The sequence below is a fragment of the Podarcis liolepis genome, assembly GCF_965112155.1.
Source record: "Podarcis liolepis genome assembly, chromosome: 17".
In the NCBI taxonomy this organism is placed as follows: Eukaryota; Metazoa; Chordata; class Lepidosauria; order Squamata; family Lacertidae; genus Podarcis; species Podarcis liolepis.
Window position 1 is genome coordinate 25,928,009 of NC_139571.1, and position 25,842 is coordinate 25,953,850.

A 25,842-nucleotide genomic window follows, 5' to 3' on the forward strand; every position below is an offset into this window, starting at 1 on the left:
TTTCTTAAGCCTGAAAAGGCCCTCAACCCCTGGACTCACGGCTGTCTTTAGCATATGCGCCGTCGGAGCGCAAAGATCTGCCCAGCGCCCCCAAATTAACTTTTATTGAGCTTTTATGGGGAGGAGGGAAGCCCAAAGTTGAGTTGTTGACCGTTTTTTTGGGGGGGGGGCAACTCAAAGTTGTTGAGCTTTTTTTGGGGGGGGGGTAACAGATCGACGGAGGAGGGGGCTAGGGACTTTTGTTTTTCACTGCCACCAATCGAGAGGGACTGGTTGGCACCCCCCAGAATTTGGTGCCCAGGTGCCCCACGCCCCCTGCACCCCTGGGTAAAGACGATCCTACCTGGACTAGAGTCTCATCTTAAACAAATTCATTATGCTGGGTGCCCCCAAATTTATGGGCATTGCCATTAAATGGTGTGTGTGCACCACATCTTGTGATTGATTATGCAGGGTGGGGCTTACCTTGCATAATCAAACCAAATCCGAAACTCACAGCCTGTTTACTAAGGCCTGGAAAACAGTTGAAATCTCAAGTGTTAAAGAGGGATATGGGAATATATCTGAAAGCAAGACATAGACATGGACATAACACACACACACACACACACACACACACACACACACACACAAATAAGCCGAAAGAAAGATGTTCTCCCCCCTTCAGCTTGTCTAACATTTTACCAATTAGGTCTGGTCCAGGTTTCTTCATGATTTCTCCTGCCTGTGATGCTTTGGTTATATTGAAGAGTATGTAGTCATCGCTAGAGTCCATGTCGGAGGCTTGAAGCATTGAGCCTTGGATCAGAATTGTCTGTCCTTCATGCACTTCTATTTCAACATTACTGATGAGAAATGGAGGGCTGTCATCTTTAGGCAGAATGTTGATTGGAAATTTGTGGCGACTGCTGTGTCGGTTATCAAAGATCCTGAAGACAATATAGTCCTTTGTGGAATCACTGTCATCGTGATGGTAACGGACAAGACCATCCTTAAGGTCTGAGACTGTGAACATGAATCCCTTTCCTCCTGTCAGACAACAGCAGGAACATGATTCATAATGGGTGTATGCTTTTAAAAAAGGTAATACTACTTTAGAAGCTGTGAAGCTTATGAACAGAAATGATTAAGTTTATAAGAGGTAGAAATTGGAGGGCCAAGACTAGGCAATCGTAAAAGATTTCAGCCCTGTACAAATTCACTCACTGGGTCACCATTGGTGATCATCTCTCCTCATGAATTGCAGAAAACAATCTTGTTACATAGAAGAGAAGCTTCCAGACTAGCCAGGCCAAAGAATAACCACCATTAAATGAAATAAAAAAATTCCTTCCAGTAGCACCTTAAAGACCAACTAAGTTAGTTCTTGGTATGAGCTTTCGTGTGCATGCACACTTCTTCAGATACACGCCATTAAATGAATATGATTCCTTCACTACAAACATCAGAACTGGCTTACTGGATCAATGCTGGTTCACTGAGTGACAGACACAACATCGTTTTTCTCTGGAATGTTAGTGAAGCAAACAAGAACATATTGCAACAGAATCCAAACTACCGTATGTTGTGAATGCAACAACATATAGGCTTCCATGTCACAAGAGCACATTATCTGGAAGAGTTAATGAGTTACCCACAGTTAAAATTGCAGAATAATAATTTTGTAACATGTGGCAATTAAAATGCACCAAACAATTTTCCACAATTTTTAATACAAATAACATGGGGTGCAATTTGACATTCTATCCCTTTTTTTTTGGTGTGCTTTAAAAAAATGTACATGAAAAATGTGCATTTAAATTAGATGTTTGTTCCCTAAAATACATGGTTTGTTTCTGGGTTTTGTTTTACACTTTTCAATGCATTCCCCACCACCTGAAATGGAGGGATGATCACCAATGGTGACCCAGTGAGTGAATTTTTAGTTTTTGTTTTATGTTGTTGTTGTTCTTGTTGTTTTAAAAAAACTGCATTGGAAAATTCATAAACACACATAATCAGAATGACAGCTGCATTCCAATCTGCATATAAATATGGGACCTGCACATTAGGTTTCTTTGCTTTGAAATGCAGACCAAACACATTTCTCCTCTATTCCTAGTATCAAACAGAGGGTTGTGACCAATGTTAGTCATATTCAGAGTGGACCCATTGAACTTGATTTGCACAATTAACTTAGGACTGTTAATTTCAATGGGTCTATTCTGAGTAGTACTTAGTTGGATACAACTCAGTCTTTCCCATCACTGGCTAGCTAATTTTTAAAAACTGAGATACCAGGGACTGCGATTGGAACCTTCTGCATGCAAAAATATGTTCTCTACCACCAAGCTATAGTTCTCTTGCTAACCTTTAGGGTCCAAAGGTTTAAAAAATACACAGATGTGTCTTTAGTAACTTCATGTGGAGCCAGTACTAGACTTACAGCTGTGCAGAAGTCATACAAAGGAATTTGTCAGAAACCATGCCTCACCAGGGTGCTGTATAGTTCTCACAAATGCTGTCTTGTCTAGGGTTGCGATACACCTGGAATTCCCTGGACATATCCAGAATAGTGCAGTCGGCAGAAATTGGTGTCTGGACAGAAATCGGTCAAATGTCCAGAAGAAGCTCAACAACTTTTCTGTCTGAATTTTCACTGTTTGAAAAATATGGCAACCCTAGTCTTGTCATGAGCCCACTAGTGGCTTCCTCCTCAAGTCCTCATTGTCATGGCAGCTGAAAAGGTGAATTGTTGCATGAACTGCACTGACCAATAGTAACATCTGTATACAGACATCAGGGAGGACACAATACCTCTTAGAGTGAGCTGTCCATGCTGTAGACCATCAACAGTGACTATGCGAACACCATTGATGTCATCATTGTCTACAATCTGAAACTGCTCCCAAGTTATAGGGCGAGACTGTCCTTCCAGGAGATCAAGACCTAGAACAGAAACCCTGAAGCTGTAATTTATTCAGAACAGTAAAATAAGTGCAACCTAGCACTAATGGTGAATTCCTTTCTATAACAGATGCCAACCAATTGCATGGGGCCTTTGAGTAAACCATATTCAAACAACCATATGGTTTATTCAAAGATCCCATGCAAGTAGTTGGCATCTGTTATAGAAAGGAATTAATTTCATCTGTATTGAGCTCTGGAGGTAACTCTTTGAAGCCTCATTTAGCACTGATCCCTTCAAGAAACTTCACTGGGGACAATGGCAGACCCTCCAATAGTCCCTATTTTCTAGGGAAAGTCCCAGATTTACAGAAGCCATCCTGGTTTCTGATTTGATCCCGAAATGTCCCACTTTTCCACAGGACGTCCCTATTCTCACCAGAGAAATGTTGGACGGTTTGGAGTTATCTGAACCCCAAGCCATCTGAAGGCAGCCCTGTATAGGGAAGCTTTTTAATGTTTAATGTTTTATTGTGTTTTTATGTATGTTGGAAGCTGCCTAGAGTGGCTGGAGCAACCCAGTTAGATGGATGAGATAATAATAATAATAATAATAATAATAATAATAATAATAATAATGGAATAGGACAACCCTATTTTCATCAGAGAAATGTCCGAGGGTGTGCAATGGCATTCAGATCACATGCTCATTTTGATTCAACAAGGGACACATGATGCAGATATGAGTTGACATCATGAACCTCCCCTAGGTCTTCCTAGGAGGCAGCACAAAACTAGTGTCACACTGAGCCTGGTTAGCTCAGTTGATTAGAGTGTGGTGCTAATAACCCCAAGGTTGCAGGTTTGATCCCCGTAGCTGCATGTTCCTGCATTGCGTGGGGTTGGACTAGATTATCCTCAGGGTCCCTTCCAACTCTACAATTCAAGTCAACAAGTCTATGACATAAACAAACTCAGGGACAATTTCTGCAGCTACCTTTCCCCACAAAATAGCATATTCCTATGCGGCTTCTCATTTAAGAAGGCTAAAGAACCTACAGAAAGAATATTGGTTTGTTGCATTTGACCTCTGCAGCCACATCTTGTCTTTTAAAGAAAACGATCAAGCATAATATGAATTCTCACCAGTATTCCATGAGACCCGAGGAGCATTTGTGTGAGCCGTTCTAACAGAGATATGGATAGTAATTGGTGAACTTCTTTCAAAGTACAAATCATGAACTTCAAACTCCACCTGTTACACAAAAATGGAAACAGCATTTTCTAAAGATTACCTGGGAAGATGAAACAGCACCTGACAGGTAAGAGACTATTGCAGAGTAGAGAATCTGTGGCCCTACAAATGTTTCTGGGCTGTTGCTACTGCCATCCCTGACCATTGGAGATGCTGTCTGGGGTTAATGGGATTTGGTGTCTAACAACATCTGGAGGGCCAATTGTTTACCAACCTCTGAACTAGAGAAATCTTGAAAGATCTTGAGTTCAAAATAACATAGGAAAACAACCACAGAGAGGTTTAGAGTGCTAAATGGAACCAGAATGTTTAAAAGACCATATGTTTCCCTCCATAATCTCCCATATCCCCCCTTTTTAAAAAATGCTGTTCCCTGTAGTCAGTTTGTACAATTTAATTCTTAAAAAAATGTTTCACACGTGAGACATTCATTTTAACTTCCACAAGAGGGAGCACTAATTATACTTCCATGGTTCCAGATACAGATAGGTAGCCGTGTTGGTCTGCCATAGTCAAAATAAAAAAATTCATTCCAGTAGCACCTTAAAGACCAACTAAGTTAGTTCTTGGTATGAGCTTTCGTGTGCATGCATACTTCTTCAGATACACTGAAACAGAAGTTGCCAGATCCTTCTATATAGTGAGAAGGTGGGGAGGGGTTGAGTAAGGAAGGATTTTTTTTATTTATACTTCCCATGGTATTTTTGCAACTGAAAATGAAAAGGGATTCTTTAAAAGAATAGAAATCACCCCCCTTTTAACCATTTTTTGAAAGAAAAAAAACCAAACCAGAAATAATTAAGGTAATAGATAAAAATAGGCTAAATAGCAGCTTATGGAACACATTTTCACTAAGGAAAGGGCACTGATGTCTCTGTTCCAACCATTACTCACTGCCATTGCTATTTGCTAAAATTTAAAGAAATGACAAGATCCAGTCATAGGTGACATTTATCTTTTCTGTTTAAGCTCTCATAAGCATTTATGCATCTCTTGTAATTCTTTTCTAATGTCTTGTAATTCTTTTCTAATACTTGTAATTCTTTTCTAATGTTATTAAAATGTATAAGTTCTCCCATCTTATCGCCTCTCAGCATCAACCATTCCTCACACAGCATGCACAACAGAACATGACAGATTCCCTGAAAGGATTAAAGGACGGCATTGGATGAAAAACATCGGTAATAATAATCATAATGAACATAAAGCAACTATATAACTTTCAAATGCTCTGATCCACATTTTTAGTAACTTGGGAATTTATAAGGAAAGAGGGTTTCATGTTTATTAAGGGGCAAACAGCCCTCATGATTCTGACAAATTAATCTAGGCAGTTGAACAAACTTTAATGGCACACAGAGATGGTTCACATGTGCATGCAGGTCACCAGATTCCTCATGATTTAATAACTTAACATTTGATGACCTGTAATACAATGTGTGAAATCACTCTGCTGAAAAGTGCTGTGATGTAACCAGAGAATGGGTCAAAAGTCCAGAGTCCCACTGAACAGGAGCCCCCTGTTCTGAAATGAAGTAACACAAATTGCAGTCTATAGAGAGGGGGGTCTAACAAGGCTATTAATTCCAGAGTCCAAAATTACCTAACTGCCACCACCATGACTGGAAGCCACTGATCTGTTTCTGGGCAATGATACTCAGCATGGTACTCCTCCTGCTGCAAGGTAAGTTAGGCTAAGACAGCCTAGATGATGGATCCCTAGATGATGTCAGACTACAACTCCCATGATTCCTAGCCAGGATATAACGAATGATCAGGGATGATGGGAGTTGTAGTTCAAGAACATCTGGGAAATCCTGGGTTGAGAAAGGCTGGGCTAAGAGATGGCAACTGGCCGAAGGTCACCCAGTGACCCACGCAGCTGAGAGGGGATTCGAACCCCATTCTCCCAAGTCATAGTCCAACACTCCAGTCATTGTGACACATGAAGGGGGGGGGGGAGCTCCCATTGCTCTGTCCCAGCTCCTGCCAACCTAGCAGTCCGAAAGCACGCCAGTGCAAGTAGATAAATAGGTACCACTGTGGCAGGAAGGTAAACTGCGTTTCTGTGCACTCTGGTTTCCGCCACAGTGTCCCATTGCACCAGAAGTGGTTTAATTATGCTGGCCATATGACCTGGAAAGCTGTCTGTGGACAAACGCCAGCTCCCTTGGCCTGAAAGCGAGATGAGTGCTGCAACCCCATAGTCACCTTTGACTGGACTTAAGTGTCCAGGGGTCCTTTACTTTTATCTTTACCTACACAGCAATGAAATTCCCAAGTACCCTATTCAACAAAAGAAGTGGAAAGAGAAAGGATTGCCAACGAAGGAGGAATGGCTTGTGAAAATGATGGAACGTAATGGCATAAAGAGGACATGATGACAAAGTTTTTAAGGAATAATGGAGACCACTGATAACCACCAATATATGAAGTTGCAGGCAGGATTTGATATACAGTCAAACCTTGGTTGTCAAACACATCTGTTCCGGAAGCCCTTTCAGCTGCCAAAAAGTTTGACAACCAAGGCACAGCTTCCGATTGGCTGCAAGAGCTTCCTGCACTTAAGCGGAAGCTGCGTCAGATGTTTGCCTTCCGAAAACATTAAAAAACCAGAGCATTTACTTCCAGGTTTTCGGCATTCGGGAGCCGAAACATTCCAAAGCAGAGGTGTTTGGAAACTGAGGTTTGACTGTATAAGCCAGGCATAGGTGAACTCAGCCCTCCAGATGTTTTGGGACTACAACTCCCATCATTCCTAGCTAACAAAACCAGTGGTCCGGGATGATGGGAATTGTAGTCTCAAAACATCTGGAGGGCCAAGTTTGCCTATGCCTGGTATAAGCAATGGATTACTGAAATATTTGATGGTAGCGGGATTTAGAAAAGTATGTGTATTATAAAACAGCTAATAAAAAGGAATAAACAAACAAACATCAGGACAGTAGGAGTGGAAAGCCATCAAGAAACCGTATATTTTTTAAAAAATGTCTTTCTTGATAAATGCTTTGAAATCTTGTGAGAGACTTCATTAAAATCGCTTTGGTTACCTCATAATTTCTCCTCTCTGTGTGGCTGCTGTTTGGTGGCTGATAAGCAATAAGCATATCATTGAGGCTGTTCCACGTGAAGGATGAGATGGGCCTCGTGTGGTCTTGCAGATGAGTGATGTAGCCTTCCCGGGGTGGTTTGGTGATGTTGAAGATGAGTAGGGATTTGGCTGTTTCACTGTCTTCAGCATCCAGTATGGTTGTTGACAACAGGCTCAGAATGAACTGGTCTGCTTCTAGGATTTGCATAGCCATGAAGGCAGCTTGGGGCGGCTGGTTAGGAAACGCACCTCCAATGTGAACAGGAAGCCAAGCATGCTCAGACTGCGGAAGAAGAAGCAGGTGACAAAGTAAGCATCGAATTATGGCTGAATGTTCTTCTGGCAGTCTAACCCAGTGGTGCCATCCAGGTGTTTTGGACTGCAATTCCCATAAGTCCCAGCCGGCATGTCTGAGGCTGGTGGGACTTGTAGTCCAAAACATCTGGACGACACCAAGTTGGCAAAGGCTGGCTTCACCTAAGCCTGCATCTGTCTATGCCAAAGTTCCTTCCTATAAGGCCAGGGGTCAGCAACCTTTTTCAGCCATGGACCGGTCCACCGTCCCTCAGACCATGTGGTGGGCTGGACTATATTTTGAAAAAAATATATGAAGAAATTCCTATGCCCCGGAAATAACCCAGAGATGCATTTTAAATAAAAGGACACATTTTACTCATGTAAAAACATGCTGATTCCCGGACCAGCTGTGGGCCAGATTGAGAAGGCAATTGGGCCACATCTGGCCCTGGGCCTTAGGTTGCCTACCCCTGTATAAGGCCTTTACCTTGTAGATGGTCTTGCTTCTGCTGTCTGTGAGATCCAGCCTGATGGGAATGTAATCAATGTTGGGCGAAGGAGGGTCCAAATGCTGGTACCTTAGGCCCATCAGGAGAAAATCTTCACAGCTCACTTTAATATTCTGTATGGTCTTCAGGCCCGAAACACAGCTTCCAGATGGACACTTTTCACCTCTCCTACGTCCTAATGGCCCAAAGGAAATCACAGTGGGTTTTTTCTCTCTCAACAGAAACATGGACAGAAGATGCAAACCAGACACCAGAAGCTAGGAACAGTTCACCACTGAAACACCTATGGGAAGGAATGAGGGGGCTATGAAATGTTCTGTGAATAATTTTAATAGCCAGCTCCAGTTCTATGTTCTCTGTGAATCAGGTGGAGTATCTCTCTGTTCATAGAATGCACTCCCAGAGAAGCCCACCAAGGACACTTGCCTGACGTCCACTCTTATTATTTTTTAGGCACCATGTTAAGGCACATCATTCTATTGGCCATGGTACAGCAATAAGTAACCAAACAAACCCCTGTGTTGCAAATAAAATGTCAGCAATGTCTACGCAACACGATGACCATTTACATATGCAATAGACAATCTTTTAGAGAATTCCTTCAAACCATAACAAGTCCAAAATGAAATCTTTAGTCTCAAAGTCCCTGAAAATCTTTAAATGAAGCGAGGTACCAGACTTTGTACGATAGAAGACAAGCAGTGAAGCTTTGTGTATTCAGCAAATATGATGTCCAACACTGAACAGTGATTCCGGATATTGACTACTGTTTCATAGAATTATTCGTCAGTGTGGTGGGAGGATATAGAATTGCTTCATAAACCCATCTTATTTCGAATGAATGTATGTAAAGGAAAATATCAAATGCTGCGGAACAGTGCTCATGTAACAATGTACATGGTTATCGTGTTGCCTAGACATTGCTGACATCATTTATTGGGCAGAGGCAGCAGCTTACAAGGGCGATTGGGGGAGCTAATGTTGTATGCATGATGTCAGGACGTCGGTTGGAAGGAGCTGGGGCAGAGCCAAACACAGTGGCCATTCAGCTTTAATGGCTGGTGGCTCCTCCTCCCATGATGTTCCATGATGTGTCACGTCATGCCCCTCCCCATAATGTGGAGGCAAGTTGGCGCCCCTGTACAACCTCATCACTGAATGAAGATATTTGTGATGACATAACAGGTGCAGAGAAACAAAGTGTACATACCGGTTGTGGGAGGGAAACTATGAGGCTGATCTCCACGAGGTGGTTCTTCTTCTTCTGATCCTCTGACAAGTTGCCCATGGGCTGGTAGGAAAGTTTCTACAGAAATCAGGCTTATGGTACAATCCAAGTTTATTTTCCTGTTGTAGTCTAAAGTAATTACGTTCTTGTTAATTACATTGGACAGGCCATGAAAGCCAGCGACCTGTAGGGCACTTGAGCTCATCTTGATAATATTACAATCTGGTTCAAGTAACTTTACAAGGAAGGGAACCATTTCGGTAAATGTCTCAGTTTCTGTAAATCTGCAAAGGGCAAGCAAAAAGACAATCAAATTTTAGCAAGCAAAAGAGTTGGGCACATTTTGGAATCTACAACATTTGGTATATTTTAATTGGAACCTGTTTGTGGGTTTCCCAAAGGCTTGTCTACTGTGATAATACAATGCTGGGCTATATGGGCCTTTGGCCTGATCCAGCAGGTTCCTCTCATGTTCTTACAAAATTCAGAAAACCTATTTATGCATTGAGGGGGCTGAACGCTTATGAAGCTCTGTCTCAAACTTCAAGATTCATCCCTATAGTTATGCCAACTTATTAATTCATCAGGTAAAAAGGTAAAGGTAAAGGACCCCTGTACGGCTAAGCCCAGTCAAAGGCGACTATGAGGTTGCAGCCCTCATCTCGCTTTCAGGCTGAGGGAGCCAGCGTTTGTCCACAGACAGCTTTCCGGGTCATGTGGCCAGCAGGACTAAACCGCTTCTGGCGCAACGGAACACTGTGATGGAAACCAGAGAGCACGGAAACGCCATTTACCTTCCCGCTGCAGCGGTACCTATTTATCTACTTGCACTGGTATGCTTTTGAATTGCTAGGTTGGCAGGAGCTGGGACAGAGCAACGGGAGCTCACCCCGTTGTGGGGATTCAAACTGCCGACCTTCTGATCAGGAAGCTCAAGAGGTTCAGTGGTTTAGACTACAGTGCCACCCGCGTCCCTAAGTGCATGGTTCCAATTGTATGGTTAGGCAAACCTATTATTTCATTTAATCAACAACATCCTACAACAGAAATGCAATCTTGAAAGCTGGAAAGTATAAGCAATACCATATGTATATGTATAAGCAATACCAGTTAGCTCTTCTTCTTCTTCTTCTTCTTCAGTGAGCCAGTACTTTTCTCCTCACTGGCTTAATCATTTATTTAGATATTTATATGCCACAGAATCGTGGCAACAAAATGGCATTCACAGAGGTGGACAAACACCACAATGGCCAGCCCTTCTGCTGCTGAAGAGGTTTTAAAGAGAGGCTCTTTTTGTTTTTGAGTAGGAAGGCCTTCAACAACCCTCAAAGCCTGATTTAGCTCTGTTTGTGTTGTGAATCTAACCCTCTGGGGCGGGTTCATGACCTACTATCTTGAGATATCCCATTACTGGAGCCATAATTCTTCCCTGCTGACAGTAGCAACAGGCACAATCAGTGTTAAGTAAATTATCCATAATTTTATTTATGGGCCAAGGAATAGGATGAACGTACATAATTTGTATAATGCATTTGGTTTTGCAACCAATGGGCACCTTGGATTTTTTATTTTCTTCTTTTTTGCACTTTATTTATTTATTATTAATGTTGCAATACATATATGAAATCTTTACATATTTATACATATACATTATATTCGTAAATTCACATTTTCACATTTCATTATGTACCAACATTTATCCATTTCTTATTTCTTGCCCTGTGTCTTCCCTCCACCCGTGCGTGACTTCCTTGTTATTATTATGTAACTTTATTATTGAGATTGTAATTTTGTATCTTAATAATTAAACATTCAATCTTCTATATCTGCTTAGCTTAGCTTAGCTCAATTTAACTAACTGTGAAATCAGTCTATACATATCAATAAATTCCTGTTGGAGCATCTTTTGGTTATGTATTCTTCTACACATTTCCATTCCTGTTTGAGATTTTGATTAGATTGCATTCTAATTGTTGCTGTCATTGTTAGTAATTCAATCATTTCAAAAAAATTATTTTGCCAATCTTTCAATGTTGGTACTTCTTCTGATTTCCTTTTTTTTTTGCAATCAATAACCTTGCGGCAGCTGTTGCATATAAAAAGATTTTCTTCATGTCTTTTGGGATGTCATTTGTTATAATTCCTAAAAGGAATGTTTCCGGTTTCTTACCAATTGTTGTTTCAAACATTTTTTTTCAGTTCCTCATGTATATTTTCCCAAAATTTCTTAATTTTATCACATCCCCACCATACATGATATAAGGTATCAGAGGGATCCTTATATCATGGATTTTTTATTTTCTTTGTGACGCAATATAAAAGAAAACTCAGAAGAGATAATTCACTTAGCATTACCTTTTAATATTAGGTGAATGGTAGAAACATGCTTGTTCTTTCCTAAGAAACACCCCCTGAGACATCACCCCAGTGCTGCTTACCTGTATAACCTCAGCATGACTAAGTCTTCATTGAGAATTGGGCATCCGTTGTGAGTGTACTTGACTTCATTGGGAAGAAAATGGCAATCGAACACCTGTTGAAAAATGGGCTTTGTTTAAAGAGGAGGCAGCATATTTCAGACGTTTTCCCTTTGGCTCATTTTGGTTTGTCTCGAAAAAATGTTTTGCAATGCAGAAGGTAATACATATTTACCCTGTGGTATATATATAAAAAATGGGTAGATAGCTTAACAATGTATCTGGGACTGTTATAAGCCGCTACAATCTTTGAGCAATCAGAGACTTCTGGGGTTCCAAGAGCTTTACCCAGGGCTCAGTTTCCTTGGAATGAAGGACAATAGAGACTGTGGTGTCTTTAGCATATCTGGTTTTATTTACACATATATACAACCACTTGAGAATTTGGTATAGTGGTTAAAGAGTCAGACTAGGACCTGGGAGATCCAGGGTTCAAATCCCTACTTGCTTACTGAGTAAACTGGGGCCGGTCACTGACTCTCAGCCTAACTTAAGTCACAGGATTGTTGTGAGAATTAAATGAGGAGGGGGAGAACCAAGCATACCACCTTGTGCCCCTGGGAGAAAAAGGTGGGATATAAATGCAGCAATCAAACAAACATATCTTCAGAAGATATGCTTGTCTCCTTATATTTTATGTAAAGCGGCCTTCAGTGCTTTGTGATCATATCATGATCCTGTACACTGCAGCATTCTTAAGATAGACTTCCGAGTCTTCCTAATACACAGACGTATAATACGTATAAACAGAGTATAATAAGGAAGGACAGATCCTGAAGCTGAGGCTCCAGTACTCCAATACATGAGAAGAGAAGACTCCCTAGAAAAGACCTTGATGTTGGGAAAGATTGAGGGCACAAGGAGAAGGGGACAACAGAGGATGAGGTGGTTGGATAGTGTTCTCGAAGCTAGTAACATTAGTTTGACCAAACTGCAGGAGGCAGTGGAAGACAGGAGTGCCTGGCATGCTCTGGTCCATGGGGTCATGAAGTGTCGGACACGACTAAACGACTAAACAACAATAACATCATCATAATAATAAACAGTGACACGGATCCAGTTATTTGCATTTAGTTCCCATTTAACTCAATGGGATTTAAGTTGAAGTTGGCAAGAACTAAAATTCAACCAACTTAGTCTGGAGGATCAAGCCAACTGGGACTATGGAGCCCCAAATTGTATATCGGATATCCAACCACACATTGCTGCTGCTGTCTGACTCTCAGAGCATTTTCATGCAATTTCCCACTCACTGCAAATGATTTGGACTACAGACAGACTCTACTTTTTAAGATTCTGTCAAGGTTTGTCATTGCTTTTCTCCCAAGAAGCAGGCGTCTTTTAATTTTGTGGCTGCTGTCATCATCTGCAGTGATCATGGAGCCCAAGAAAGTAAAATCTCTCGGTGCCTCTATTTCTTCACCTTGACAGCATCTTAAAAAGTAAAGACATCACCTTGCCAACAAAGGTCCGTATAGTAAAACCTATGGTTTTCCCAGTAGTGATGTATGGAAGTGAAAGCTGGACCATAAAGAAGGCTGATCGCCAAAGAATTGATGCTTTTGAATTATGGTGCTGGAGGAGACTCTTGAGAGTCCCATGGACTGTAAGAAGATCAAACCTATCCATTCTTAAGGAATTCAGCCCTGAGTGCTCACTGGAAGGTCAGATCATGAAGCTGAGGCTCCAATACTTTGGCCACCTCATGAGAAGAGAAGACTCCCTGGAAAAGGCACTGATGTTGGGAAAGATAGAGGGCACAAGGAGAAGGGGACGACAGAGGACGAGATGGTTGGATAGTGTTCTCAAAGCTACCAGCATGAATTTGACCAAACTGCGGGAGGCAGTGGAAGATAAAAGTGCCTGGCGTGCTCTGGTCCATGGGGTCACGAAGAGTCGGACACGACTAAACAACTAAACAACATCACAGACAGACTGCTTTGGCCAGAATGCTCATTCACATTACGCTTGCCTCGCTTTCACTATATTTCCCCCTGTATCCAAAAATGGTCCAACACATTTTTTGTAACTGAGTTAAATAATAATAATAACCCGCCACACATACACACAGGGTGGCAAAGACATAATAAGCTAAACAATTTGTCACCATTAAATTATTCCCCCATATCTGTCACCTGGAAGGGCCAGCATCATCTAGCCTAATGGTAAAGGCAGCCTCGCCTGCATTGACATTGGGCAATACATTCCCACCGACCCCAAAAGGGACACAAGGAAACACATCTGAGCCCCTCTCACCAATCTCGTCTCACAAATGCAGACAAACCAGATGCCAAACCAGGAGAGAAACCAGATGCACCTCTTAGTCAATGCAGGTTTACATTTCTTCGAAGAGTTGATTTAAAACAAAGCCAATTTAAGCCCCGCATGTGGAAATGACATCAGGTGCTCACTGAAAGAGCGCTAGGAAGTCAGAGAAGCAAATTAAGGCTCACGTCTCCAAATGCTCTTAGCCCTGAGAATTCAGCTTCCTTCTAATGGAAGACGAGAGCTGCAACATGGTACAGGCAATGCTATCCATCAGAGAACTATGGCCATAACAGTCATAAATTGTGTTTTTCCAGAAGACATCATTAGTTCCTCCACTTAATTGATAACGAGGGAGATAAATAATGAAAGCTTTTTTCCTCAACATGACTCTTGCCGTAGACAGACAATGATTATAAAATAGACACAATCTGCTTTGTTAAAAGGAAACAGCTGTTTTATGCTTCCTAATATGTTTTTCTTTCATATGAACAGGCAGCCATAATTGTCTATAAATTTAACAAGTAAAACAAAGGAGAGCTAAATCTTTTCCTAATTACTGTCTGGCTTTGCTTTTATTTCCACTTCAACTACTTTTCAATTACAATTTGTAATTAAATTGTCACACATTCCTAGCACATTACTCACTTTAACGACAGCAAAGGAAATAATAGGACAGGTTCTTGCATAATGCAGTGTTTGCGGGTTAAAAGCACAATCTCTTTAGCAAAACAAGGGCAAGTTCTGCCATGGGGGGGGGGGGCGGGCTGGCAGTTAAGAGTTGCCAACTGACCAGAGCATGTTCTGCTTCTATGCTATTAGCATCAGCTCAAAATGAACCAAAGGCATGGCGATCAGCATTATTACCTGATGATAACTGCATACTGCTATTAGGCATAGGTAAAGGTAAAGGGACCCCTGACCGTTAAGTCCAGCCACAGACGACTCTGGGGTTGCGGCACTCATCTCACTTTACTGGCCAAGGAAGCCAGCGTTTGTCCGCAGACAGCTTCCCGGTCATGTGGCCAGCTTGACTAAGCTGCTTCTGGCGAACCAGAGCAGCGCACGGAAACACTGTTCACCTTCCAGCCAGAGTGGTACCTAATTATCTACTTGTAATTTGACATGCTTTCGAACTGCTAGGTTGGCAGGAGAAGGGACCAAGCAACGGGAGCTCACCCCGTCGTGGGGATTTGAACCGCTGACCTTCTGATCGGCAAGCCCAAGAGGCTCTGTGGTTTAGACCACAGCGCCACCCATGTCCCACTATTAGTCATAGGGATATGCAAAAAACAAACAAACAAACAAACCCCACAACCCTGTGTCTAGAAGGATAGCAGAGGTTACAGATATACTATGTGTCATTGTTCCAAAATCCCTTGCTAATTTCCAGTGTCATATTTGTTTCTTCATCATGGCAGCTTTATTCACAGTAAAACATCTCCACACAATGCTTCATCTTAACAACTGAAGAATACAAGTCCTACTGGAGCAAAAAAGAAAAAAGAGGTCTACTTAGACCAGCTTCCTCTTCTCCACAATGGGACAAACAAAGTTTCCACCTAGTTTGCTGTTTGGTTGCAAACTTCTTAGGGTTAGTTTGCAGAAATTAATTCCTTTTAAATGTACAGTGGTGCCCCGCAAGACGAATGCCTCGCAAGACGGAAAACTCGCTAAACGAAAGAGTTTTCCGTTTTGGAGGTGCTTCGCAAAATGAATCTCCTATGGGCTTGCTTCGCAAGACAAAAATGTCTTGCGAGTTCCTGCGGTTTTTCCCCCTCCCCCCTTTTTCTAAGCCGCTAAGCCACTTATCAGCTGATCCAATAAGCTGATAAGCCGCTAAAAGCCGCTAATAGCGCTAATCCGCTACTCCTTCAATGGGCTTGCTTCGCAAGACGAAAAAACCGCTAGATGAAGAGAATCACAGAACAGATTCTTTTCATCTTGTGAGGCACCACTGTATGTGGGTAGCCATGCCCACTTTGGGCCACACCCACCACTGGCATACACTCCTAGGCTTGCCATACGTCTGGAAAATTCTGGACATGTACTGAAATTGGATAAAAAAGTGCGCAACTGGTTGGTGCATGAGCAGTATTCATTGAAGCAAAGTGACCAGAACAATGTTGATTGATAATTGGTCACATTTTTATGGGCTGCTTACTACTTAAGAGTGAAACTTCATAATGCTGTAGCCAGAAGAATATAAAAAGAGCCCAGAGGAGTCAGAACAAAGGTCCATCTAGCTCTGGATCAGGTTCCCACAGTAGCCCCCAGGAAGCTCATGAGCAAGGCATTCAGGCAGCAGCCCCCACCTTGAACAAGGCATTCAGGCAGCAGACTCCCCCTAGCCACTGATATTCCAAAGCCAAACTAGGCATATGGGATTTGCATGACTGCATAGGTTGCATACACACCATATGTTTAAACTACATGCCTTTCCCCAAAGAATCTTGGGAACTGTAGTTTGTTGAAGGTGCTGAACCTCGGGTTTTCTTTGTGTGTGAACTACAGTTCTTAGGATTCTTGGGGGGGGGAGCTGTTTACTTTAACTGTTTGGTGTTCGCATAGTCCTCAAATTGAACATTTCCTCACCCAGCAGCAGGAGGAGCCGAGTATAATTTTGTGCACCTGACACGTTTTTGTTTCCAATACCAGGGTGGCGGAAGAAAACACACATGATCACTGCTCTCAGTGCCAGCCACACTGCTCTCAAAGCATCCCATTCTATTTTGTATTAGTAACCAGATCGAGAAAACGTTGCTTTCTCCACACAGGTTCCCATAAGTAAACCCAGATGGGACAAAAGTAGAAGAAAGGTGATATGGGAAATATGTCTGATGTGGAAAGAAGGCATAAAAAACCCCTTTGTATGTTTACCATCTGTTGATGGTAATTCTTGGGAACTGAACAAGTCCCATGGTATGCTGTGCATTCACATTTTAGTCACGCCATTACTACATGGGGAGCAATTAAAAGGAACCCTTGCTTGTGGTTAAGAGCTGTACAGCGCTGGGCTTTGCCCTGGGGGTCTTATCTAAAATGTACATGAACAGCTGACTTACCTCCTGGTGGCTTTTAATAACAGTATTTAAAAAACCAAAGTGAGCACAAATTAGAAGCGTTTGAGGGCAAAGTGCTGTTTCATTCAGCAGCAGTGGAGAAAAATTAGAGATAAGTCTGCTTTGCCCATCGATATATAGGTGGGGTTGTATGCAGTTGCTTCAGTTTGGGAAAAGATGTCTCAAAAGCTTTTAACTAACAAACAAGCTTCACTCACAATGGAAGCCAATGCTATGTATGAGAATGGCCATTCCGCCGTTCCAAAGTCCAGTTACTTCCAATAAGTCGTCCCTTTTCCTCCTCTTCCCAGCTCCCCAAATTGCCATGCCATGATATTTCACATACCTGTGGGGTTAGTTTCCCAACCCTCTGCGTCATCGGCTCGTTCATCACAACTTCCACTTTGCAAGCGTCCTTCTCTTGGGGAATGGAAAACTGCAGGTCCTCTTGCAACAGGAAGATGGACTGGCCCTTCATCACTTTCGCCCCACGGTTGACGTTGACAAAGGAGGAGTGGATGCTTCTCAGATTAAGTGCAAAGAGCAAAAGGAGCCAGCTGTTCCCCAAAGCCTTCATAGTGTAGTTAGCAAAGGAGAAAACTCTTTAGGGAAAGGGGGTTGTTTTCTTAGTCCTTCCTGGGAAGCTTCACCAGCTGATCATGGGCATCAGGCTACAGTGTCCTCCATGTGCTTTATCAAGAATATTTCCTGCATAATGGAATCTGGAACCCTTTCAAAGAATCCTCAGGTAAATAAATTCATGGATCAATCCCAACATTTAGAACAACGGACATGGTTTTTCCCCAAAATCTAGGGGATAGGGGGAAAAGAGAGAGAGACAGACAGACAGACAGACAGACAGAGAATGACAGTAATGAAAAGGAAGGTGCTATGCATTGCATCTGTTGCTACAAGTGAACATCATCCCTTGACATCCCACGTAATCATATTTCATTTCAGACAACAAATGAGCTATGTTGATGGGAGACAGGCAGCTGAAGAGCTTTATCCAGGCTGCTACAACTCCCCATCTACACCCCCATGCTCAGACCAAGGTTACCAGGCTGCAGCAATTCAGGTATCTTGTGTAAAGGGGGGGGGGGAAGGTGCCGTACTCACCTTGAAGTTGTTACACACTTTTAACATTTGAAAAAAAGGTGCTGGTACTTTAGTACCCCCAGAAAAAAAGCATTGCTCTTGTGCATGTTACACAAAGCTGGGAAGGCCTGAGATATTTTGGGCAATTTTCAACCAAAATGTCCCCAAAGTACAATGATTGCTGCTTGCAGTTTGGGACTTGAACCCTCTCCTGCCACCAAATCTGCTCCAGAGGGTTGGGGGAAACCCAAGAACAGATTGAAGGGATGGCTTTTTTGTGGTGGTGGTAATATTCTATTGCACTGATGTTGGTGCCTGAGGTAGAAAAATCCAAATCACAGGGTATAATATAATTAACAAACAAAACAAAACAAAACCAAAAAACCAGGCATTTGGGTGCCATTTAATGTTACCCTGATATTTTCTGTTTGAGGCAGAATAGAATGCCTATGAATAGAGCCAGACCTGATTATGGACCGGAGATCAATAGTCATAATCATAATCAACAACTCAGACTTCCTCATTATACAGTTCTGTCACCAGCTTCCACTGGGAGATATGGAAGCTTTTTCCAAATCTGGATCTCATGCATTTATCAGATAGTCCTGGGGAAAGCTTTCCCACCCATATCAGTGTTCACCCATGAAGTTCTACAGACCCTCCAAGTGTCCCTATTTTCCAGGGACAGCCCCTGATTTACAGAAGCCATCCCATTATCTGATTTGATCGTAGAATGTCCTGCTTTTGCTTAGGATGTCCCTATTTTCATCAGAGAAATGTTGGAGGGTAGGCAGTTAAGCAACCCCCTAACCAAGGAGATGAGTAACTATACAACCTTTAGAAGACATCTGACGGCAGTCTTGAATAGGGCAGTTTTTTTATATTTCATGTTTTATTAGGTTTTTATATACCGTATGTTGGAAGCTACCCAGAGTGGCTGGGGCAGCCCAGTCAGATGGGTGGGATGTAAACAATAATGTTGTTGATCTTGTTGTTGTTATATAGGACATCCTTATTTTCATTGGAGAAGTGCTGGAGGGTATGAGCACATAGGGAAATTCACAATGGTACACACCATAAATTAAGTTGTACGTTGGGTTGCCATATGTCCTCTTTCTCCAGGACACGCCCTCTTTTCAATGGGTAGAGTTCTCATAGCAATCAAAAGCAGCAGTCAGCAAATGTGTCCCCCTTTTTTGCTCTTCAAATTATGGCAATCCTAAGAGGGGAATGAGGAATTCAACAGGAGACTGTCATTTAACGGTTGACCCATGCTCCTCTTTATAACACACAGTTCTGTGCAGATCAGCAGAGAACCTAAGAATAGCTCTACTGAAGCTGATGGGAGCTGTAGCCACAAACAGCTAAAGGACACAAGATTGGTGAAGTCTGGTTTAGTCTATGGCAGTGCCCTGCAGACACTTTCCCATGAATTCCATCATACCACCCACTCAGCAGACAGATGAAGCAGATCCTCTTTGAAAGGCATGGCGTGTCTTTAATTATACAATAATAGTAATCAAGCAAATGTGCTTTGATCCCACACTCTAAGTTTTATATGCAGTTAAAACAAATACCACCCCCCCATCAAGACTATAGTCCGCAGAGCATCTTATTTAATCATAGGCTGGCAGCTGAGCCCTGCATAAGTTTTGTTTCATTTCTTAAGTGAGGTAAAGGTAAAGGATCCCTGAACGGTTAAGTCCAGTCAAAGGCAACTATGGGGTTGCAGTGCTCATCTTGCTTTCAGGGTGAGGGAGTCAGCGTTTGTCCACAGACAGCCTTCCGGGTCATGTGGCCAGCAGGACTAAACCGCTTTTGGTGCAACAGGACACTATGACGGAAGCCAGAGCGTGCAGAAATGCCGTTTACCTTTCTGCCACAGTGGTACCTATTTATCTACTTGCACTGGTGTGCTTTCAAACTGCTAGGTAGGCAGGAGCTGGGACAGAGCAACAGGAGCTCATCTTGTTGTGTGGATTCGAACCACCAATCTTCTGATCGGCCAGCCTAAGAGGCTCAGTGGTTTCGACCACAGCGCTACCTGCATCCCGACTTAAGTTGTCATATACAAATCCTGCCTGTAGTAATTAAAAGTGAGCAGTTTTACTTATTAATTAAGGGGGAGATTGTGTTTTCTTATTCCCTCAATAAAAAGAAACCAAGAACCTGCATGCTCTGCTTCTTTCAATAAGTTCACAGTCGGGTTGCGTGGCTTAGAGGAAATGCATGCTGTGCCCATAACTGGTCTTCACAATTCTGGAGGACTGTGAGCAAGGCAGAAGGATGCACCCAAAGCCACGCCACAGGTGTTCCACTCATGCAATTGATTTCCCCCTCCTCTCCTCTCACCGTGCCCTCTCCAAATCTGCTCCAGAATGTCCCTCAACCCTTTAGGGCAGGTTTTGCAGATAGGGGGCTGCAGGGGAGAGGAGATGAGCAGGGAAGTTGTGCAAGCGCAAGTGGGACATTTGATACAATCAAGAGTTTCAGTATTCTGGCCAGAGCCATCCTAAACTGGCGAGGAATGGCGATTCCCACCCCCAGTTCAATCTTTAAGAAAAAACCCTTCCATTTCCCCTTCTGTTGACACCAACATGACCTACATACTTTTTCATTCTTTGGGGCTGTGTTTGTGTGTGTGCCAGGGAAATAAAGGAGATCCAAGACTTCCCCATCACCCCCTGAGACACACATACCTGACCCACCCTGTTTCTGGGTCCACAACCCTTAGAGCATAACCATTCATAAAGCAGTAGAATTTTCCACAGCCATAGCCTCTGCCTATGGCTCTCTGTCTCTGCCAACAAAGAAAGTGATCTATCATATCCTCTATGCCCTCAGCCACAGTCCCAGGAAGTCTCTTTACTCTATTGTCTTCCCTGTGTCTCATTGTATATTGCAATATCTGTGGGGCAGGAACCTATCCCCTTTCCTCTGTAAAAGACCATGTGCATTGATGGCGCTATATAAAATATCAATACTGGTAGTATAATGAAATAGGAGATTAGATGGCATGTGAATGATGCTGACCTGCTGCTAAAAAACTTTCCTCTATTTATTTATTTTTTACCATGTCCCCAACTATAGGACTCTCTCTCTCTGAAGATTATTCGTAAACTCTTTAGCAGGCCATGTTGTGCCTGCTTTCTATACACTCAACTATTCTGAAAGAGCACTGATAGCCTTAACTTGCCTGCGGTGACTTCATGTACTCAGGCAGTTAAAGTTTATCTGAAAATCAAAGGAAACACAGCATCCGTTTACCTTCACAGCCAGCTTTTATGGAACACTTTGAAAGGCGGCCACAGGCATTACAACAAGAGCAGGCTAACTAAGATTCTTTGTTAGGAAGTGTTTTTTTAAAGCCTCTTAAATGTTGCCTATTCAGGCTTTTTACTTAGCTGAACAATGGGCTGCTAGATCCTTTGCAAAGGCTTATGTTGCCATTTGTGAACAAGGTACTGTACTTCTACCATCAGGTTGGGCTTAGAAGAGTTAACTACAGTAAGCACTAGAGACAGTGGCATAGCATGGTTTGCTGGCACTGGGGAGGCCGGGCACAGAGGGTGAACAGAGCCCGCACTGCCAGCTCAGCCCTCACTGCTGATGCTGTTGGAGCGACCCCAGCCCCAAGTCACTTTGAGATGCCAGCGTCACAAAGCGACTCAGGTCTGGCAAGGAGGCATGAGAAGGACACAGCAGTCATGCACCCTTCAGAGGGCAAGCCTGGGATTGAAGGGCACATGGCTGTTCCATCATTCTCATGCTGCCAGGCGATCATTCAGAGCAGTTCCCAGACTTGCAAAGTGGTGTGGGGCTGGCAGGGTGACGTGAGCAGCCCCCCCCCCGAAAAATGTGCCCAGGACCATTGCCCCAACAGCACCCCCCCCCCCGCACACACTATGCCCCTGACTGGCAGCAGGCAGCTAGATGGGGAGGGGAGGAGGACACAGAATTGTCATTGTGAAGGTTGCACTAAAAATCAAGGAAGGTAGTGGTAAAGAATGCCCAAGAATGGTTTGTTCATTTATTCATTAATGCAGGGCATTCATAATTTCCAACCCCGCCCCCCATCTAAAATAAAGGCACATGATGAGCACATTTTGCTGAAGCTAAGCAGATCAACAGTGCCTGGATGGATCACTATACAGAGCTACCTTCAGATGTCTTCTAAAGGTTGTATAGTTACTTATCTCCTTCGCTCAGGGGTCAGATAACTCCATACCCTCCAACATTTCTCTGATGAAAACAGGGATGTCCTAAGGAAAAGTGGGACATTCCAGGATCAAATCAGAAACCGGGATGGCTTTTGTAAATCTGGAACAGTCCCTGGAAAGTAGAGACAATTGGAGGGTCTGCTGTCCTAAGTGGGTTTACTCAACAGTTAATCAACAGAGCTTACTCCTTAATTATTGAGTTTAGGATTGTAGTCTAAATCCTGTTTAAAACTCTATGAGACATTAAGCAGCCTGTTATGCTGGACTGTAGCTCATACTTTGCTTTAATAATGAAGGACAAGCTCCTTCATTAGATATTTCATAGAATTATAGATTTGCAGAGTTGGAAGGGACCCCATGCATCATCTAGCTCAGCCCCTGAAATGCTAAGGCAATTTGGCAGCTTAGAATACAATTCATGTCATCTTATGTAAATTTAACACAGCCCCTTTGAAAAGTCCTTTTGCAGCGCAAAAATCTTCTGACGCTGAGGAGGGAGGAAAGGGAGTGTTTTTCACTAGGTTTTATCATTAGGTACACATAACCCCGTCCCCTTGGGGCATGCTAAACTGTTCAGGAAGTTAAACTGTTGCCAGTAAATATGTTGTGGTACCCATATATATATATAGACCTCGTCGAAACGTCGCCTAGACACCCCAACTCTTACACGGGAAGACACCCGAAGACACCAAAACCTGCATATATATATATATATATATATATATATATATATATATATATATGAAATTCTGCTAAAGGGAAACACAGTGCTGTCTGATACAGTGCTGCTTTAGAGTGTTGGATATGGGTTCCACTGCATTTCTCAGTCTCACCCACCCGTTTATGGAATGCCTGGGAGAAAGAAGCAAGAGTATTTCTTCTTCCAGGTTTCTGGGGATTCTATATAGAAACCATTTGGAACGTAGGCAGCAGAAGATCTGACTACGTGCCTCGTTGTGAAGAGAGAGTGGGTGCAAGTCATGAACTTGATTTCTCAGTGATCTTGTTAGAACTTAAAATGCTCACCCGTGAGAATGGTACCTCATCCTAAACAAGTATTATATTCTTCAACTATTTCACTTAGGAAAGCCTCTTTGGCAAACACAGCACTGCGAGCCTCGCAATATTCACAAGCACACACCATGCATTATCTTGCAAACATGAAATCCGTACCGATTCATTTATATGTGCAGCTATCAGATAGGAAAGAGGGAGGAAGAGGCAATAGTACTTACAGGTAGCAGTAGTCCTTGAAGAACTCCAGCTCAAGAAGACAGCACAGCCTGGGAAGGATAAGGAGTCACTGACCCAATAATCTCTGGTTTAAAGGACTTGCAGAATGAGAGAGAGGGAAAGGAAGAGGGAGAGGGAGAAATCCAAGGAGGTGGGGTGGAGGAGCTGAAATTCCAGTCTTTCTGGTCAGCTTGCTTGTATCCTCCCCCCCCCCCCCGCCCTGTACTAAACATCCACATTAAAAAGGACTTTCAGCGATAGCTGGCTGCAAGACAGCTGCTGGCTTGAAACCTTCCAGAATACAAAAGCTGCAGTGCTCTCTACGATAAGGACATTCTAAAGATGCCTTCAAGTGTTTACACTGAGCTATTATTTTTTTGGCAGAGAGCCCTAGAACTTCCCATTTTCTTCCTTGCTAGTTGACTGCACTGAAGCTGCCTCTCTCCACACAAAACACACGCTAAAGACACACACACACACACACACACACACACACACACGACAGCCAAAGAGGCTACGCTGTTCACTCGCAACCACCACCTCCCTGCTACTTTTGTACCCCTTGCATCAGTCTGTCACCCATCTTTCTGTGGCCATCTTGAGATTCGCCAGCAAATTTCAAAGTACTGAGGAGAATGTCCTGGTTGCCACTTGGCAACTCAGCCATGTTGAGTGATCCCTGAAAGGCTGGCCGCAAAGTACCCACAACGTTTCTTATCAAAACCTTGTGATTAATATCATGGTTGCAGATGGCTTGAACTTTCAGATGTGAATCCGAAAGGACATCAGGCCAAGATACTTTTTTTTACAGGAAAGGCCTCAGAATCAAACTCTAAATGGAATAGCAGCGTGAAAAAGTTGAGAGGACAGTCTCTTATAATCCCACTGCAAGTGTAAACAGAGAATATATCTCATTCTGAAGACAGACATCTTACCTCTGGGCTTTGTTAAGGAGGCACTGACTGGACTTGAGATGCCTGGCTTTCCATATTGCCTCACACACAAAACCAAAAGGAAACTCTTTAAAGAAAACGGCTCATTAGAGCAAAGCAGATGTTCTTATTTTTCATTAGGAAAGGTATAGGAATACAGGAGGTTGCCTTCTATGGAGGTCAGTCCATTGGTTCATTTAGCTCAGTATTGCACATGGGCAACAAGGATTCAGCTACAGTCATACCTCGGGTTACAGACGCTTCAGGCTGTGTGCTTTCGGGTTGCGCACCGTGCCGAACCCAGAAGTACCGGAATGGGTTACTTCTAGGTTTCGGTGTTCACGCATGCGCAGAAGTGTTAAATCACGCTTTGCACATGCTCAGAAGCGCCGAATCGCAACCCACACGTGCACAGACACAGCGCTGCGGGTTGCGAATACTGCGGGTTGCGAACGTGCCTCCCGCATGGATCACGTTCGCAACCCAAGCGTCCACTGTACAGCTGCAAATATAACGTTTTAATCACATTATACAAATGTGACACTAGATGGTAATGGTGAGCTAATGGCAAATTCAATGTTATTTTTAAAACTTTTTTAAAAGTGTTTTCACAGCGTTTTTTAAAATATTTGTAGATACATGCCTTCCTCATAACTATGTAATGCACGCCCTGCAGCATTCCTCATAGGGACATTTCTCACAGCCTAAAACTGGCCCTTCTTGACCCATCATTTTTTGTCCCCCATCCTCTATCACCCTGAGAAAACTCCTTAATCCCTATTGTACAGTGGAAAAACGGATGTCAGACGCCTCTGCTGTCATACGTTTTGGTTCCTGGATGCCGAAAACCCGGAAAATAATAATAATAATAATAATAATAATAATAATAATAATAATAATAATAATAATTTATTATTTATACCCCGCCCATCTGGCTGGGTTTCCCCAGCCACTCTGGGCGGCTTCCAAAAGAATATTAAGATACTATGATACATCAAACATTAAAAGCTTCCCTAAACAGGGCTGCCTTCAGATGTCTTCTAAAAGTCTGGTAGTTGTTGTTCTCTTTGACATCTGGTGGGAGGGCGTTCCACAGGGAGGGCGCCACTACCGAGAAGGCCCTCTGCCTGGTTCCCTGTAACTTGGCTTCTCGCAGTGAGGGAACCGCCAGAAGGCCCTCGGTGCTGGACCTCAGTGTCCGGGTAGAACGATGGAGGTGGAGACGCTCCTTCAGGTATACTGGACCGAGGCCGTTTAGGGCTTTAAAGGTCAGCACCAACACTTTGAAT

General features: G+C 43.0%; 1 protein-coding gene across 1 annotated transcript in view; it reads right to left on the minus strand.

The window, feature by feature from the left end:
- The window catches only part of FREM1 (FRAS1 related extracellular matrix 1), a 77,108-nt gene extending 53,299 nt beyond the window's left edge, over positions 1–23,809 (minus strand). Inside the window, exons 1-9 of the mRNA XM_083482097.1 lie at positions 23,624–23,809; positions 17,417–17,880; positions 11,705–11,799; positions 9,249–9,550; positions 8,017–8,213; positions 7,192–7,515; positions 4,033–4,141; positions 2,797–2,928; positions 685–1,029 (exon numbers count right to left, since the gene is read on the minus strand). Coding sequence (XP_083338223.1) covers positions 685–1,029; positions 2,797–2,928; positions 4,033–4,141; positions 7,192–7,515; positions 8,017–8,213; positions 9,249–9,550; positions 11,705–11,799; positions 17,417–17,647 — 1,735 coding nt within the window. The 5' untranslated portion in view covers positions 17,648–17,880; positions 23,624–23,809. The remainder of the gene's footprint in view (positions 1–684; positions 1,030–2,796; positions 2,929–4,032; positions 4,142–7,191; positions 7,516–8,016; positions 8,214–9,248; positions 9,551–11,704; positions 11,800–17,416; positions 17,881–23,623) is intronic.
- Between the last annotated feature and the right edge of the window lie 2,033 nt (positions 23,810–25,842).